Source organism: Suncus etruscus, chromosome 5, assembly GCF_024139225.1.
Source record: "Suncus etruscus isolate mSunEtr1 chromosome 5, mSunEtr1.pri.cur, whole genome shotgun sequence".
Classification (NCBI taxonomy): Eukaryota; Metazoa; Chordata; class Mammalia; order Eulipotyphla; family Soricidae; genus Suncus; species Suncus etruscus.
The window spans coordinates 1,627,948-1,647,090 of record NC_064852.1 but is presented as its reverse complement, the minus strand read 5'-3'; the positions used below and the strand labels follow the sequence as shown (position 1 = coordinate 1,647,090).

The 19,143-nt window shown below is 41.8% G+C and overlaps 1 protein-coding gene across 1 annotated transcript in view; it reads left to right on the top strand.

Moving 5' to 3' along the window:
• The window catches only part of CNTRL (centriolin), a 93,297-nt gene that overhangs the window by 60,445 nt on the left and 13,709 nt on the right, over positions 1-19,143 (top strand). The window contains exons 23-34 of the mRNA XM_049773060.1: positions 38-351; positions 1,931-2,133; positions 5,123-5,318; positions 7,815-7,945; positions 8,079-8,219; positions 8,324-8,450; positions 10,788-10,952; positions 11,878-12,037; positions 13,050-13,165; positions 13,275-13,492; positions 16,183-16,340; positions 18,566-18,639. Of these exons, the coding sequence (XP_049629017.1) occupies positions 38-351; positions 1,931-2,133; positions 5,123-5,318; positions 7,815-7,945; positions 8,079-8,219; positions 8,324-8,450; positions 10,788-10,952; positions 11,878-12,037; positions 13,050-13,165; positions 13,275-13,492; positions 16,183-16,340; positions 18,566-18,639 (2,003 nt within the window). The remainder of the gene's footprint in view (positions 1-37; positions 352-1,930; positions 2,134-5,122; positions 5,319-7,814; positions 7,946-8,078; positions 8,220-8,323; positions 8,451-10,787; positions 10,953-11,877; positions 12,038-13,049; positions 13,166-13,274; positions 13,493-16,182; positions 16,341-18,565; positions 18,640-19,143) is intronic.

Genomic DNA, 19,143 nt, shown 5'->3' with positions numbered 1-19,143 from the left:
ATATAGGAGAAAACATCTTCCGTGTATTTCTTTCAAGATGGAGACAGTCGAGAAGACAGCCAGGAAGAGAGTGAACTGGATAATCAAGAAGACCAGCCATTTGTGCCTCCTCCCGGATATCTGACATATACTGTGTTTCCTGATGGCTCTCCTGTTCCTCAGGGCATGGCCCTGTATGCACCACCTCCTCCTTTGCCCAACAGTAGCCAACCTCTCACCCCTGGCACCGTTATTTATGGCCCACCTCCTGCTGGGGCTCCCATTGTATATGGACCACCACCCCCAAACTTCTCTGTGCCCCTCATTCCAATCGGTGTGCTGCATTGCAACGTCCCGGAACACCATAACCTAGTAAGTGCAAAGACATACTTATGCATATTTACCCCAATTTACAATGTTTCCCTGAGGGACTTAGCGAGTTGACCCATTGATGGGTCCAAGACTCAGGGGGTCTTTCTAATGCTTATGTTTTAGGACTGAACAGGGCATTTGCTTCTTAGGAACTGGTAACACGTGGGCAGGTCTAGAGTGCCAGTTCAGTCTGTTAAACATGGTTTAGCCATTTTATAACAAAGTGGCTTTCCATTCAGAAATTGCCTTCATCGGAAGCTTATATATTGTTGGCAAGTACTGTATTGATGTATATGTATGGATTATTCACATACTAGTGTCTAAACTTACATGTTTACGTGTATGCTGTGCATATTTTGTGTATGCATACATGTATGAGCAGCTTGCAGCCAACATTTGGTGATGATTATCAACTCAGCTGTGGTAGTTGCTATTTCTTTTCATAGTTCTTATACGCAGTGATTTTATATCTCACCTTTGTCACTTGGTATCACAACCATTTTAAACAGAATTTTAATGATTTCTCTTTTTTCATATGATTTTCATCCCCGCTGGGGATGGGTCCCAGAGCTTGCACACTTGTAAAGCACGTGCTCTGCTACTGAAAGGCATCGCTGACTCCTGATGACTATAGGCTTTTTTATTTGGAAGCGTTATAGTTGACAACTATGGTAAATCTTTGCTGTATTTTTTATCTAAACTCTCCACTTTTATCATCCTAGCGTATATAATTCATTATTAAAAATGTATCATTTATAAACTAGATTCTGGGAAATTATCACAATTTATTTATAACGTGTATTCATCCTAAAGGAAAACAATATGCATTATAAGCTTCTTCAAACTCAAGACTTTGGGTTTTTTTAGTGTTTTTTGTTTTGGTTTTGGTTTTCCTCAGATTGAAAGGAATATGGAATACACTTGAATTGTAAGCCATTAGTCCCTTTTTAATAAGTTAGACAAATTTCAGTGAGTGCTCTGCATGCTTTTACATAATCAAAATAGTAATCATTTGATCCTGTAAGATTTTTAGTGTATACTGTCACTAATAATTCTGAGAGTTCAATATTTGATCATCTCAATCTAATTCAACACTGCCCAGTTGTTTGTGTGGTTTCCCAGGCACACTTTTATGCCTCCTTCCATTTGTACATTAATTGTTTGGCCTTGGGTTTGGTTTTCCTATTCCTCAAAGTCCAGGCGAACACCTCGTCTTCTGTGCAGCCTTCTCTAACAATTCCTTTCTCTCAAGTTCTGTGGCGATCTCTCCTGCAGATGCTGACTCTGGTGGCAGAGATTGTCTTCAGGGGGTATGTGGTAAACTGAACCAGTATAGTTGGACTGCTGGAAAAGTTGATGTTCTATTAATCTTTCAGTTTAATCTGTGGTGTGTAAAAAATAATGGCTAGACTTTGTTTTTTGTATTTTTGTGTTTTAATACAAAAGTCTTTGAAAATACCATCATTTTCATGTTCACGGATATCACGTTAGCCACTGTGGTTTAAACTTTTGTCATGAAAAAAGGAAAATATTGTGATGTGTTTTAGTATCATTCCTTTTTTTTTTTTCCTTTGTTCAGGAGAATGAAGTGTCTCGATTAGAAGACATAATGCAACATTTAAAATCAAAGAAACAGAAATGGTTAAGTGCATCCAAGCAGCAGTCTGAGAGAGAAATGGAAGAATTGCATCATAATATTAATTACCTTTTGCAAGAAAAGAAAGACTTAGAGTACGAAGTAGAAGAATTACATAGAACCATCCAGAAACATCAACAGCGAAAGTAATTATTTTTATTTGATGTTTACACTGATAAACGTGATATTAGTTCATCAAGATAAGTATAAATATTGCCCAGTAGAACTTTCTATGATTTTAAAAATATTCTCTCTAAAGGGCTGGAATGATAGCACAGTAGGTAGGGCACACAGCTGACCCTGGTTCAGTCCCCTGCATTCCATGTTTCCCGAGCCTGCTAGGAGTAATTTCTGAGCTCAGAGCCAGGAGTATCTCCTGAGCATCACCAAGTGTGACCCAAAAACAACACAAAAGTTCCATCGAGACCTGTACTGTCTTAAACTGTATATATTAGTCTCATGGACATCCAGTGCGTGAAATACTGCTTCTAGTACTGAGGAATAGGACTGAACTTAAATTAATAACCACATGGCGACCACCGTAGTGAAGAGTGAAAATATAAGTTCTCGGGGCCAGCATTGCAAATAAACTCTTGTTCCTTTTGAAGAATGGTATAACCATCCTCTCTCATTATTACCCAGAAAATAGGCCAGGTGTCCAACTCCTCCCCTTCCTGCGTTTCCCTAGGCATCCAGTTAGTTTCCAGTAGGATCAAAGTCCTACTGATTCTCTTTACATAAGAGCTCTCAAGCTTGTTCTCTTTTTCTCAACTGCCCTTGCTTTCCTCAGTCTCAACCTCATACACTGAAATAGCTTCCCCACTGGCCATAGATAACTGGACATGAGTACAAATCTTACCGTATGTATGATACATTGGACTCCAAGTTCTAAATCCTCTCTGTGTCTCATACTTCTCTCCTACATGCCTGCAGTTGGTTCTAGTTTATGTCCTTTTCTGTCACTCCCTCCTGCCTTGTCTGCTCTGCCCCTGCCTGCTCTGCCTTCCCTACCCCTCTCCAGATGAAGGTTAGGGATCCCTCCTTACAGCAGAACTTTGACCTGTCAGGCTGCCTACACCTGTACAAGTGAATATTTTCAAATCCTGGGCATAACACTGTCCATGCATGTTGTAAATCCCAGGAGGACAGTAGCTGGGTATCCCTCGCTGCACCTTAGCATCTGGCCTATGGTCTACTGTTTGATTGAGTTATGTAGATACCTATCTTCTGTAGAGAGTCCACAAATTGGGACCATTTCCTAGATTTTTTCAAGTGAACCCAACTGGCCCAGGCACTGTGGCTGCAGGGAGACCTATAGGGAGAGGTGAATAAGACACAGTCACCACCATGTTCTAGCAGGAAAAGGAGTCACTTATAGACCTGACAGTGAGAATCAAGAGACATGCCAAAGAAAGAGCAGAACTGCGAGTTCTGGGTTTAAAGTTGCTTTGTATCTATTCATAAGTGTGCGGTGGAGATAAGATCGTGTTCCTTCAAGAGGGTTTTGTTGTTGTTTTGGAGCCACACCTGGCAGTGCTCAGGAGACCTATAAGATCCTGAAGATCAAACCCTGTTCAGCCATGTGCAAGGCCAGGTCTCTCTCTACTGTTCAGCCTCTCTAGCCATGTAGTTTTTTGTTTGTTTTCTGGTTGTTGGGGTTTTCTTTTGAGGATTATGATAAAGCCATTACTAATCTTCTTTTAGCTTTAGAAAGAGGAACTCTAGGGTATTTGGATATACAAAAATGTCCAGAGAAGAAAATTAAAATCTGGCTGGGGAAATGGCTCAAAGAACTGGAATATGGTTTGCTTGCAGGACCCAAGGTTTCACCCCTTGATTACCATTTTGAAGGATCTGCACCCTTCAAAAAAATTACTTGCTTGTATTTAAAGATAAAAAAATCTATTTATCTGTTGATGATTTATTTTCATGGTTTCTTTCATGGTTCCTTCTTTAATTCAAAAAAATGGGTGGTACACACTCAGGGCTTACTCATGGCTCTGGCTTAGGGCTCACTCTTAGCAGGGATTGGGGTCCGTATGTGGAGCCGTGGAGAGAACCCAGGTCAGCCACGTGTAAAGTACATGTAAAGCACCTCCCTCCCAGACTGTTGCTACAACTCCTCATAGTCCCATTTTTATACCATTTGTTCGTGTTAGTCTTGAGCTTCTGTGTGTGACATCATGCTTTCTGGTTTGTTTTTATGGTCAAGTAGTTGAGGACAAGCATCGAGCTGTGCCTTGAAGAGAGAGTTTTGAGGGAATACACAGTCATTGTAGAAGTGGTTTCTCTTATTACTCTATAGTCCCCTCTGTCCTGCTCCATCTATTGATGTTCTTGCTGTAATAACTAGAGTTCACTTCTCTTCGATTGTGGTGTTTGCCAGGGTTCGCGTACTTTAGTTGTGGTTCTCACACATGTGCTCACCATGGTGTCCTAGCCCTGCTCATGGTCCTTACACATCTTTTTAAATTGTGCTTGCCAAGGGTTGTGTTCCTTTAGTTGTAGTGTTTTCACAGAGCTGACTGTAGTAGGATTAAAAGTCGCTTGCCGCAGAGCTATGAATCACAAACAGCGCCCCAAGAGCATGCTTGGCACACGTGGGTAGCACAGAGGAGTCGAACTCATAGTTTCATGCTCACAAGGTTGATATTTACTGACCCATCTCCTAAGCCTCAGTTTTGTTTTATTTTTATGTCACAGAAGAGCAGATATTTCAGAAGTGCTAGGGTGACATAGTGATTTTTGTTGCTTTATTGAAAGGATGAAGCAGCTGCATCATAGATTTGGTATGAATTTATTGTCACCAATATCATATTGAATAAGAGTAAACCAAGTCTTCAACATAATAAATTATACTCTCTCCCCAGCCTTCTCTTTAAGAGCCTGTTTTGTTTTGTTTTGTTTGGATCACATCTGGAAATGTTCAGTAACTGGGAATCACTTCTGGCAACATCTAGGGGACCCTATGAGATCTGAGGGTGGAAGCCAGGTCAGCTTCATGCAAGGCAAGATTCCCCACCTGCTGTACTATCACTCCAGCCCCTTTTTTTTACAAGTCTTTTGAGCGGGTAGATTACTATTGTCTATATTGTCTGCATTTTTTAATCTTTTAATATACATGTATTTTTCCAGAGATTTTATTGATGGAAATGCTGAAATTCTAATGGATGATCTAGAAATGGAAAAATCACTCAAACACCATCACGATAACGTTGTAGAAGAAATCGAGTGCATTGAGAAGACCCTTCTGAAGCGTCGGGCAGAGCTCAGAGAGGCTGACCGACTCCTGGCAGAGGCCGAGAGTGAACTCTCAGGCACAAAAGAGAAGGTTAGTTTTATTGTCACTGGGTGAGATGACTCATGTCCTCAGCATAAAGGAACAGAAGGAACACGGGCTAAGGCTAGGCCATCTCCTCTGTCAGGCAGTTGGGTTTCAGGCTTGACTCTGAGTTAAGTAACAGAAACTGGGCCACTCTTCTGAACACACCAGATTTTACTACACAGATCAGGCCAGAATCCCTAGTCTTTTCCATATGAATTTAAGTTCCTCAAGTCTTTTAGTTCCTAACATGCCCCACTTCTTACCTTGTATGTTTTTGTTGTTGTTGTTATTGTTTCATTTCAATTATTTGGACTCTGGCATCTGTATTTCTTACAGACTCAATATTAAGATTGTATACTTATAAAACCACAGTGGACTTTACAAGAGCCCTAATTTTACTTTGTTTTCCAAACTGATAGTGATATAAAATTACAGTGCTAGGTACCTGGGCTGGAACCATTGTGCAAAAAAGAGTGCAAAGCTTGCACTCTTGCCCTTTGAGCTATCTTCCTGGCCCTTGAAGAGAGCTTTTGTAAAAGTTCAGGTATGCCAGGATGGAAAAACTCTCCTACCCACAGTTAGCATCTCAGGAATTACTTGTGTACTGTTCTCCAACATGGATTAATTTAAATTAATAGAAAGAAATTTGTGTTACCCAGATATCGAAAAGATTTACTAAAGCAATTCCAAGTAGCTTTAGTAAGAATAAAAAAAAATCTTCATCTCTTTTCAGATGATCAGATTCTTCTGTCACATGTTAGATTACTTTGAGAAAATAGGCATGATCAGGACTAGAGAAAACATTGACCTATAGGGAAAAAATTGATGATATTCAGTAGTAAGCGGAAGAAGAGTGATCCAAGGCTAAAAATGCTCTTCGTCATCAACCTCTTGATGTGACTTAGTGAGCTCATGAAGGAGAAAGAGGGAGGGAAAAAGTGCTACATTTTGTAGAAATGTGCCAGACGTGTTAAATCCTGACACAAAAGAGACAAAAAAAAAAAAGGAGCTAGAAGTGAGACTTCTGGAATGCATGTGAGTAAGCATAGTCTAGTGTTTTGCTGATGAAATAGTTTTCCATCTGAAGTAGAAAGAATCATGATGAAATAGCTAGCTCTTTGGGAGTCTGCCAACTCCTTTCATCCATACAGGATATGTAATAATTAAAATATGAACACCTAAAAAAAACCAAACCCCTCTGACTCTAAATTAACTCCAAATATTGAGTGTTTTGGCAAAAGTGACTCACTGCTCAAACTAGTGCAAACCAGACTATTTTTGGAGCTCAGATAACAGTTTAGTTAGAGAAAGAAAGAAATTTGATTTAAAAATATCTTTTTTATTTTGATAGTTTAATTTTTAGCTTTTTTTTCTGGGGGCTCAGGGGAGTATTAATCCATAATCAGCTATGCTCGGGTCTTACTAATGTTTTACTTAGTACTCCATAGTCAACTGGGCTCAGGGCTCACTCCTGGCGGTACTCAGACCATATCCAGTACTGGACATCAACCCAGGGTCAGCCATGTGCTGATACCATGTGTAAATACCATAACCCCTGTACTGTTTCCAGCCCCTAAAATGTATCTTATTTTAAAATGTTTTTTTTTTGCAAATTTAATATAGGAATATATCTTAAGTATTTCAAAATTATATAAGGGTCAAATATTTGATCTTTTGGATTAACACATTGATACCAGCACTGATTTTTATTAAATTAGCCACATCTAAGTGCAAGCCACTGGTGGTACATACACGCAACACCATTGTGAGGAGATTGCTAAAGAAAGCAGCCAGAAGGGTAGTATGACAAGATACCTGCTTGCCTTGTACATGGCCAACCTGAGTCCAGTTCATGTCATCCCATGTGGTCCTCAAGCTCACTAGGAGTGATCCCTGAGCACAGGTACGAGTAACCCCTGAGAACTGCAGGATATGGCCCTAAAAGCAAAACCTGTCTAAAGAAAAGCAAGAATCTATGTAGGGAGGAAATATTTGTTACGAATTATTTCATTACCCCTTAACTAGATTTTGTAATTGAAAATAATGATATACATATTATGACAGTGGCTCAGATTTTCTTTAAAGTCACCCGTAGTCTTATTACAATTGTGATTTTTTACTTTCACGAGCCTTTTTCTTTGTTCAAAAAATTAGCTTTACACCGTTGATCTTTTGCCATTTAAGTTTACTTTAAATCAGCTTATCATGATCACTTTTCATGTTGCTGCATTGACATCTTTAAGGATGCACAGTATTTCTTTGTTATGATACATTATCGCTTGCTGAGTCTGTCTTTTGTCGATCTTTAATGTACATTGAGCATTTTTATCTAGTGGTCCTTTTCTCCCGATTTCTTTCCTGATTATTAGAGTCATGGCAAATGAGCATTTTGGGTCATTTTTTTCTGATTTGCTTTGTTTTCCAAAAGAGTAATGCCAGTTGACACAACAAGTCGCTGAGTTTTGTAACTGGGTTGCTTTTAACAGTCAGCCTCTTTTGTAGACCAAAATTGCTGTTGAAAAGTTCACCGATGCCAAAAGAAATTTATTGCAAGCCGAGTCAGAGGCTGAGGAGCTAGAGAGGAGAGCTCGGGAAACTGCCGTAAACCTTGTCAAAGCAGATCAGCAACTCAGGTGAGTAGAACCCCTGCTGTATAGACGTGTTCAGTGAGGCAAACGGCATGTGTGGCTCAAACAGGAAAGCAGTGGCTTTGCAATAAATAATGTCTGCCCGGAGGCCTGCAAGGACTAAGGTGGTCTGTTTCAGATTGCTCCAGGCTGACACTAAGGATTTGGAACAGCACAAAATCAAGCAAGAAGAAATCTTGAAAGAAATAAACAAGGTTGTTGAAGCAAAAGACTCAGACTTTCAGAGTCTAAGCAGGAAGACAGAAAAACTGACAGAGGAGTAAGTACAGCTGCTGTAGGGGACCCAGGGGGCTTACACTGGAAGACAGATCTCAGGGCTCAAGGTCCTGTCAGAACTGTTCTTCTTACACTGGTGCCTTACAGGCTTCAGAGACTGCAAAAGGACATCGAAGCTGCAGAACGTAGTGAGGATCACCACCTGCTTGTCCTTCAAGAATCCGAGACCCTCCTGCAGGCCAAGAGAACAGAGCTGGAGACGCTGAAATGCCAGGTGTGATGAAAAATGCCCTTAAAACCAGTCCCAGCTGCTCTGAGACACATGTTCAGTAGTGCAGTAGTGAGTCTCGGGCTGGTGGTGCAGTGGGTAAGGAGCTCGTGTTCGATCTGCAGCACTTGCATATGGTTCCCTGAGCATCACCAAGAGCGATGCTCCTGCGCACGGAGCCAGATGTAAGCCCTGAGTGCTGCTGGGTGTGGACCAAAACAGTAAGATAGGGGCCAGAGAGATGGTATGCAGGTAAGGTGTTTGCCTTGCCCGGCATCCCATAGGGTCCCCTGAGCCTGCCAGGAGTGATTGCTGAGCATAGAGCCCAGAGTAACCCCTGAGCGCTGCCAGGTGTGACCCCAAAACCAAAAACCAAAAAAAAAAAAAAAAAAACAACCCAGTAAGAGAAATAGTCCCTGAACACTGCCAGGTGTGGCCAAAAGCAGTAACAATTTAAAAAAGGGGGTGGGGGGAGGCTGGAGAGATACCATGGAGGTAAGGCGTTTGCCTAGCATGTACAAGGCCAGTGGTTCGAATCCCGGCATCCCATATGGTCCCCCAAGCCTGCTGGGGTGATTTCTGAGCATAGAGCCAGGAGTAGCCCCTGAGTGCTGCCGGGTGTGACCCAAAAACCCAAAACCCCCCCAAAAAAAAAAAGCCATCTTGTTTCATTTTAATGGAAAAAGTATATGTTACACAGGCATAATATGGGTATTCTGTTCAGTGCTTCTGTCTCTTTGGCTGACCTAAAAAATGGGCTTTTCTTGCTTTGTCTGTTTTTGGACCACACCTGGGAATGTCCAGGGTCATTCCTGGCTCTGCACTCAAGGGTTATTACTGGCAGTGCTCAGGGGATTGTTTGGGATGCCAGAGATCAAGCCTGGGCCAGCTGTGTGCAAGGCAAGTGCCTACCCGCTGTTCTATCACGCTAGTACCAAAAATAGCATGTTTTGAAAATAGAACATATATGAACCTGGGTGCCAGAGAAATAGTATAGATAGAGCCTAAGGTGCTTATTTTGCATGGGACCGACTCAAGTTCATTCACCAGCACCGCACGTGGTCCCCTGAGCACCTCCAGGAATTATCCCCGAGAGCAGAGCCAGGGGCAATATCTAAACACTGCTGGGTATTGCCTAACAACCCCCAAAAATCAGAGCAGATTATTTTCTAAAATCATTTATGTTAATGGATTTTTGAGCATCATGTTAGTATTTCCAGTCTATACTGAACTTCAAAACTGGTTTTCTGCAATATGGGATCTATCAAAAAAAATTTTTGGAATAGTACCAGTATATCATCCCCTTGGTATCTATCCCCAAGACACAGATACCTTAATTCAAAAGGATATGTTCACTTTGTGCAATATCCAAGGTATCTAGAAACAACCCGTTCAACTCAAGATGAATGGTTCAAGAAGTTGAGCTGTGTGTGTGTGTGTGTGTGCGCGCGCGCACGCACACGCACACGCTCACATGCTCAATGGAATACTCTGCAGCTCTAAGAAAGAACAAAATTATGCAATTTGCAGCAACATTGATTGAACTAGAGGATAGCATGCTGAGTGAAGTCAGGCAGAAGGAAAGGGATAGATACAGAATTACCTCTACATATGTGGGACTTGAAGATCAAAAGCAAGGTAGCGATGACCATCCAAAGGCAACATACTGGGAGAACTGATGCACATGATTGAGTTGTGGGGAGGAGGGGTTGGAAGAAAAAGTTTGGGAGTCCATGGGGGAGAAAGGGAGTATACTGGTAATGGATGTGATGTGGAATCATGTACATGAGAAACCATTATCAATAGCATCGTAAACTACAGAATCTCAATAAGTGAAAATGCAAAAGAAAAGAAAACTAAGGTGCTTATATTACAAAATATATATAATGCGTATATTGCAAAACAAAAATGGTTTTTCTTCCTCTTGTTTGTCTGAATTTTCTGGCTTTTTCTGTAAACAAATATATATTACCCTTAAAATTATGATTTGCTACCTAGTAAAATGAATTTGATTTATAAGTTCCAGACTAGTTTTCCTTGCATGATCATCAAATGGAGTAAGGCTAGCCATAAAAGTGCTGTGAAAGTCTCAAACTGAGACTCTATCTGTTGTAGAGTTGAGTGTGATATGATTTTACGGTACATGAGCTCAGGTCTTCCTTCGGTGCTTGCTGTCTGCACCCTGAGCTTGGCCTGCCTGACTTCTCTGTGATAGTTAGAATTAGACTGACTCCGACTTTTTTCCCCACTGCTGTACTGTAATTCAACTGAAAAGTCTTCATGACAGCTTCCAATGGACATGACTTTTCTCAAGCTTGCATTCTTCTCTTTTCTTGCATGCAGGTGGCAGGACAGCAGCAGGAGATGGTGGCGTTGGATAAGCAGTTGGGGCATAACAAGGAGGAGCTGCATCTACTCCAAGGAAGCATGGTCCAGGCCAAGGCTGACCTCCAGGAAGCCCTGAGACTAGGAGAAACCGAAGTAGCTGAGAAGTTCAGTCACATTAGGGTAGGTTTTCCTAGGAGTCCTTGGATCGTGCCATTGATTTGAAGCATCTCCACTGGTTTTCCCCTCTTGCAAATGAAAAAGATTTCTGACTGTTGTCTGTGCTCATTCTCTCCGTGTGTCTGTCTCTGTGTTTCTGTCTCTCTCCCTCTCTCGTCTCTCTCCATCCCACCCCCCGGTTTGGTAGCTCTACCTCTTTCCTGGGACACCATCTCATTTGATTTGATGCCACGTTTCCCTACAAGGTGCTAAAGCTCCGAGAGTAAAAGAGAGGCCGGAATCAGCCCTTTTCTCTACACCACATTGCACATTTCCTGCCAAGTAGTGACTACTGCATGTAGATTTAACTGATCATGAAATGTCACTTTCTTCCATTATTCATATCTTATAAAATATGGTGCTGTGCTTTTCATGAAAAGTAAAAACAATCTTGTTTACTGATATAATTTCTATGAAATAAGTTTAATAATGCCAAGAGACTTTAAAGAAATTTTCATTCATAACATTGCAGGACCCAGGGAGATAGTACCACGGGTAGGGCACTAGCCTTGCACACAACTGACCTGGGTTTGATCCCCAGCACTGCATTTTATATCCCCAAGATCATCAGGAGTGATTCCTCAGTACAGCGCCAGAATTGAGTCATAAGCCCTGAGCACCATTTGGGGTTCTCTCCTCATTCCTCCCCAAAAATACTGTTGTGGAAAACTTTTTTTTTTGGTTTTTGGTTTCTGGGCCACACCGGGTAACGCATAGGGGTTATTCCTGACTACGTTCTCAGAAATCGCTCCTGGCTTGGGGGACCGTGTGGGATGCCAGTAGATCGAACCATGGTCTGGCCTAGGTTAGCTGCATGCAAGGCAAACGCCCTTACCTCTTGCGCCACCACTCCAGCCCCAAGTTGTAGAAAACATTTTATTTTTCACAGGAAGTAAAATCTCTCCTGGAGGAACTGAGTTTTCAGAAAGGAGAATTGAATGTCCAGATTAATGAAAAAAAAACTCAACTTGCACTTATAAAGCAGGAAATTGGAAAAGAAGAAGAGAATCTTCAGATCGTTTTAGTACAAGCATCTAAACATAAGACTGGTACGTATACAGGAAGTCCTTCATCTGGAGTTTGAGGCTTCGGGCCAGAGGTATACTTCATTGGTTTTGAGAACGTGATTTGCCCAGTGACAGTTCAATCCCCTTCACCATATAGATTCCCCTAACCTCCTAGCACCTTCCAAAAATTGTAAACCCTGCTGCAGAGTCAGGAGTAACCAGTGAGTACTGCCAGGTATAGGGAAAAAAACAACAACAACAACAACAAAAAACAAATCAAAAACAGCCCAAAAGGCCATGGTAAAAGTAGATCATCTTTGGATGATGACACGATAAGGGATTCCCCCAGGCAAGCAAATGTTTATATTGTCATAGTAGTTATTTATCAGAAATTTATATTCTGAAGGGTTAAAGTTTAAAATAATCTCAGTTTATATATTTTAAGGTTTTTATGCTTAATATTCATATAAAATGCATTTATTTTTTCAGGTGGGGTAAATACTTTGAAACTAGATAGATATGTTTAATAATACTTATGAAGACTGTTTTGGTTTGGTGTGATTTTTCTGATCAAGCCCCCACAGTGTTCTGGGTTCAGTCCTCATGGGTCTCAGGGTTGGGGTGCTGGGGCTTGAACCCAGGTTGGCTGTGTGCAGATCAAGCATCATACACACAGTACTCTCTTTCTTTCCCATAAAGAATCTTTTTTATTGAGAATAGAATCACGAACTAAGGAGAGTTAGAAGAGCTGGAGCACATGTTCTGCCTGCTGTAAGCACTGAGTGTAATCACTGGCCTCCCAGGCTCAAGATGTGCCACATCTCTAAGCCCGAGTACATAGTATCTTCAAGGCCTGCTACTGAGCTGAGTATCTCCGGGAATAACCCTGGGGCCCCTATTGATACTGTGCAGAATTATCTCACATCTTACTTCAATTCAGCAGATATTTTTTATCTTTTACTATTTGGAGTCAATGGCATTTTTCTGTTTCACTTTTTGCAACTGTCTCCCAAGTTCATTTACTAATGACAGGACCATGATTTGTTTCTCTTAGAACTGAAGAATATTCTGGATATGTTGCAACTTGAAAACAGTGAGCTGCAAAGTTTGAAGCTACAGCATGACCAAAAGTTAACTGAATTAGAGAAGATCCATGTTGAAATGCTAGAGGTAAAAACAAAATGATTTTACTTTTAGCAAGCTGTGGATTTTTGTTTGCTTGCTTGCTTGTTTCGTTTGGTTTTGTTTTTGGCACATTTAAGTCCTCTGTCTGTTTTAGGCGAAATTGGACTTGGAGAATTTGAAGCAGACAGCCCTGCAGCAGAAGGGGGAAGTAGAGTGGCAGAAGCAGCTCCTCGACAGGGACAAACGGGAAGTAGAGCAACTGTCCGCTGAGACCCAGGCATTACAGTCGCGTGTGGAGTCTCTGAGCAGACAGAAGGGGGATCTGAAGGAGAAATGTGACAGCTGGGAAAAGAAACTGGCACAGACCAAACGGTGAGAACAAAACCAAGCGAACTGCAGTATCGTTTACTGAAAGCTAAAGCAGTATGACAAGTTTTTTTAAAAATGGGGCTGTAGAAATAATACAACAGGTAACGTGCTTGCTTTGCGTGAGGCCAACGCAAATTCGATTCCCAGCACGAATAGCATTTTCAGATTAGTTGTCTTTCAATGTCTTCCCTTAAAGCTCTCTTTCCTCCTCTCTTCCCTTTGCAGTTATTTTATGATGTCCTGGGTTACACACTCAATCGCAGTGCTCCTGTGCATGAGATTGGGGTCTTGTGCATTCTCAGTTGGGGCACCCAGAGTCACATCCTTGCTCCCCTGGGTCAGAGAGGCAGCCGCACACGTAAGAGGCCCATTCTCCAACACTGACCCTCCATCCAGGATCACTCCCTCCCCAACTCCAACAAAGCATTTTTAGATAACCTGCTGTGATTTTTTTTTTCAAGTAAAATAATGCATATTTTCTGAAAGATAGACTTTTTAGGAGAGGAGTGAAACTGAGGGCTTCATATACATGAAGTCTGTACTCAGCAGCTGAACTGCATCTTTTTTTTTTTTTTTTTTTGGTTTTTGGGCCACACCCTGTGACGCTCAGGGGTTACTCCTGGCTATGCGCTCAGAAGTTGCTCCTGGCTTCTTGGGGCACCATATGGGACGCCGGGGGATCGAACCGCAGTCCGTCCTAGGCTAGGGCAGGCAAGGCAGGCACCTTACCTCCAGCGCCACCGCCCGGCCCCTGAACTGCATCTTATCCTCTTAACGATTATACATAAATAAAAAAGTACTCTGGAGATAGACAATACAAATTTCAGTTCTCAGATTGGCCTGTAAATTCAAAACAATAAAAGTCAGAATACCAACAGTTTTTAGTATCAAGTGACATCTGAGTCTAAAATTGATCTAGAAAAGCAAAGGGCCTAGAATAGATTCTAAAGTATTTTTAGCTCTGACACCACAATATCTTAAAAAAGAAAAAGCCTATGACTAACATTCTTTGATTTAAAAACTTACAGTAAAAACACAGTAGTGAGGGGCCGGGCGGTGGCGCTAAAGGTAAGGTGCCTGCCTTGCCTGCGCTAGCCTTGGACGGACCGCGTTTCGATCCCCCGGTGTCCCATATGGTCCCCCAAGCCAGGAGCAACTTCTGAGGGCATAGCCAGGAGTAACCCCTGAGCGTTACCGGGTGTGGCCCAAAAACCAAAAAAAAAAAAAAACCACAGTAGTGAAATCACCAAATTTTAAAAACCATTGAAACAGTTTCATACGCAAAACAAGAGATATTAACCTCTAATCACATCTCATAGATTACAAAAATTCAATCAAGGGCCAGAGTAATAGATAATATAGTGGGCAAGGCACTTGCCTTACATGCAACAGATCTAGCACCACATACAAACAAAAGGAAACCTAAATGTTAAAGTACTTGTTGTTTTTGTTTGTTTATGAGTCTTACCCGGCAGCACTCAGGGGTTACTCCTTGCTTTGCACTCAGAAATTACTCCTGGCATGCTCTAGGACCATATTTATGGAGATCGAACCTGGGTCAGCCGCATGCAAGGCAAACGCCCAGACCACTGTACTATCACTCTGGCCCCTACATGTTAAATTTTTAGGAGAAACTCCTGGGTGTGACCTGGGTTCAGGCAAAAATTCCTTACATAGGACATTAAAACATGATTTATAAAAGTCAGTGTGATAAAAAAGTGTTCTTGGTTAAGTTTAAAACGTATGCTCTTGAAGGCCCAGCGTACATGCTTTGAATACATGCTTCGAAAGCCAGTGATCATAGTTTACAACTCTGTGCCACCCAGTTTGTCTCTCACAATGAGCAGCTCTGCTCTCTGCCATCCCTGGCTTCCCAAGAGATTCCTGGCCAGACTGCATCCATGTGTATTATAGACACCATAAAGGTGGTGTTGGTGAGCACCAAGAATTGAAGGGAAGATGTGCAAGCCCCACCACTAGGAAGTACAACCCACGGCAGGCATGTGGGTAGCCGTGAACAACCCCAGCCTGCCAGGAGCAATTTCTGAGCAGAGTCAGAAGTAATCCCTGAGTGCCTCTGGGTGTGCCCCCCTCACCCCCGAAAAGAATAGAAATGTGTGTGAGTATAACTGCAATTCTGGTTCAACAGACAACAATGAAGGGGGCTGCATGGGTGGGGGCCAGTTTTAAAAAAGTGCTAATGAAAAGACACTAGGAAACGAGAGAAAAAAGTTTTTCATGCAGCTGATAAAGGAGTTGTGTCAGGGATGGGAAGTCTAAATTTTATTTTGTTTTGTTTTGGGGCCACACCTGGTGACGCTCAGGGGTTACTCCTGGCTCTGTGCTCAGAAATTGCTCCTGGCAGGCTCAAGGGAATCAAACCGAGGTCGATTCCAGGTCAGCCACGTGCAAGGAGGTAAATGCCCTATGCAATCTCTCCAGCTCCTATAATTTCGTAAGCCCTGTGCCACTGCTCTGGCCCCATGTAAAAATATTCTTATTTGGGAAACTGGAAATAAGATTTCATTTGAAAATGAATGGAAGAGCCGATAAGTTTAATGTTTATCCATCAGACTTCATTTGACATGGTGAAATGAACATCGTGAAAAATCTAGTTTTTCTTCAGTTTCTCGTGTACTTTACGTCTTATATCTTTGGTTAAGTGTATGACTTGTTCTGTGCCTATATGATAGGATTCTAGCAGCAACAGAAGAGAATAACAAAATGGAGCAGTCAAACTCAGAGAGGTTAAAGGTGGATGTCGGAAAACTGCAGCAAGAAGTAGACCAGCTCAGCAGAAACAAGATCTCACTGCACAGAGACATGGCAGCATTGCAGCAGCAGTTGCAAGGTAGGCAGCTGCACACCGCAGGCCTTTGACTTTCTTGCTTTGGATAGAGACTTTGGGCTGGATGTGTGTGTGCATCTTGGGGTTTTGCTTTAGGGATTCTCCATTTATGCTTTGGAGATCATGCAGCTAAGGATCCAACACAAGGCCCTCTGCACATCAAGGATAGTACTTGTACCAGCCCTTTGAGAGCTCTCTCCCCAACTTCTATTAGACTCTACATTGACTCTTCAAATTTCTCTTTACAAAAATATTTCTGCACCTGGCTTGCTTTCCTTAAGAGTTCCAAAAGTACATTTTGTGTGGATGGTTGCGCAACTCTGTAAATATAGTAAAAGCCATTGCCTTGTTTACTTTAAATAGGTAAAATATGTGGTATGTGAATGATCTCAATAGTGCTAGTAAAAATAGCTTGGTAGCTATTTGTCTTCCTTAGAGAAAAATGTAAAAATAACAAAAAAAGTAAAATCACAATTGGCTTGAATCCTCAGGGCTTATTTCTGATAGTGAATATCCTTCAATTCAGTGGTTATCCCAGTTTTTAGAGTGTACATGTGTTTTTGTTGTTTGCTTTGAGGCCATACCCAACTGTGCTCAGGGCTTACTCTTGACTGTACTCAGGGATCACTTGTGGAGGACTCAAAGGATGATTGTGCAACTAGGAATTGGACCAGGGGCTGCCCATGCAAGGGCCTTATCCTCTGTGTTATCTTTCTGATCCTTGTACATTTAAAAAAAATAAAAAGCAAAAGGCACACGTAATACCATATATACTTGAGTATATGCCAACCGCCCCCCCCCACTAACTTTACCCTAAAAACTGGAAAAACTTAGTGACTCGAGTATAAGCTGAGGTGGAAAATGCAGCAGCCACTGGTAAATTTCAAAAATAAAAAATATACCCAAAACAATTACAGTACTTGAGGAATCAGTAAGTTAAATGTTTTTCAATATTTATTGCTAAAGAAAAACTGTAAACTAGCAACAATTACCTTAAAACTTTAAATAAAGTGCAGAAAACTGTAGCTTAACAGGTAATCAAGTTAAATCACAAAAGTGAAAATCCTTCAAAACTGATTCCTCCTCCTCCTCATCTGTATGTCCAAAAGAGCTCCAGCTGTATCTGATGTGAGGGGAACAGCATCACTGAGTGAGTTCGCAGATACCATCATCACTTCTGTTGGTCTCATACAAAGCCCAGGATGTTGTGGCATCCTGCCTCTTCACCTCAGCCACGACTGTGGACAGAGCTGAAGCACTGGGAGCCCCCTCCAGCAGACTGGAGGCAAAAAACGACAGGAGACGAAGTGCATTGGATTCGGGTTTTTTTGTTTTGTTTTGTTTTGGGGCCACACCCAGCGGTGCTCAGGGGTTACTCCTGGCTCGATGCTCAGAAATAGCTCCTGGCAGGCACGGGGGACCATGTGGGACACCGGGATTCGAACCAACCACCTTTGGTCCTGGATCGGCTGCTTGCAAGGCAAATGCCGCTGTGCTATCTCTCCGGGCCCTGGATTCGGTTTTTGCACGCACACCGAATTAAATAACCTGTAGGACCCGAGTAGAAGCCGAGTTCTGGTTTTTCACCACAAATTTTGTGCTGGAAAAACTCAGCTTATACTCAAGTATATATGTTATCTTTATAAATATTCATGACTGCTTGTGTAGAAGTTACTAAATTCTAACTACTAACATGCAGAGCCCTTGTTTAGAAGCACAAAGTAAGTGTTTCATGCTCTTACAGTTTTATTAAGTAGAAACTAGTATTTCACCTATTTACAGATAAGGCAACTTCAGCTTAGTTTCCTTGTGACTTGCTTGAGTGAGAGGCGACTGCCTCATACTCACAACTATTAAGTAACAAAACCGGTGCACATAGAAATTTATGCTCAAGTTGTCTTCCTGAAAAGTTTTACCGAATTTGCATTTTTTACCAGCAGTATAGAAGGTACCTATTTTTAAGCATGCTTCTCATCAGCACTGGGTATTGCCTAGCATTTGATTCACTGTTGAAAACTGAACTTCTACATAAACTGGACTCCAAGTTCATATCTTATTGTGCATGCCACTCTCTCTTTAACCGCTCTCTTTTTGCTTAGAGTAAGAGAGATAATACGGCATAGACATATATATTTAAGAAATGTACCGTAGCTTTTTGAGTGTTGGTGGAGAATATGGAAGATTCATACATTAGTGTTTCTAATTTCACGTAAATGTTATTTTTGTAGAAAAACGAGAAGCCATCAACTCACTGCAGGAGAAACTGGTTGATACTCAAGACCATTTGAACCTAGCTAAACAGGTAAACTTGACAAATGTCAGTAACTGGTCTTCTGAAGACTCGCAGATAATTGGTTGAAAGAGCCAGTCAGTCAGGTCAAATGGCTCCTTGTCCCATCCATGTGAGTAGGTAGAGCTGTGAGTCAGGGGGCTCCATTCCTGGCATAGCATGACCATAGCATGACTGCCAGGCATGGTGTTGGATCCAAGTTCCTCCAGCTGTGACCCATCCAGCAACAACAAACAGCTTGAAGGCATAAATTTGAGAATTTCATTAGTAGCAAAATAGATTATGAAGCTACTGTTCATGTAGCTTTTTACTCAAAACTACCAAGTCAGGTAATGTTTCAACCAGAAGCCCCTGGGACCTCAACGACTGCACGGGCCATCTCTTAGCCAAAGCCCATGTGAGGCTTCTCAATGCTGAGTTCAGATCCGCTCACTTATTATCTTCATAGTAGTCAGTCATGCTCTGTCTTGTCGGATGTTTAATACAAGGGATCCTTTACACTTTACTTTAGCTCTT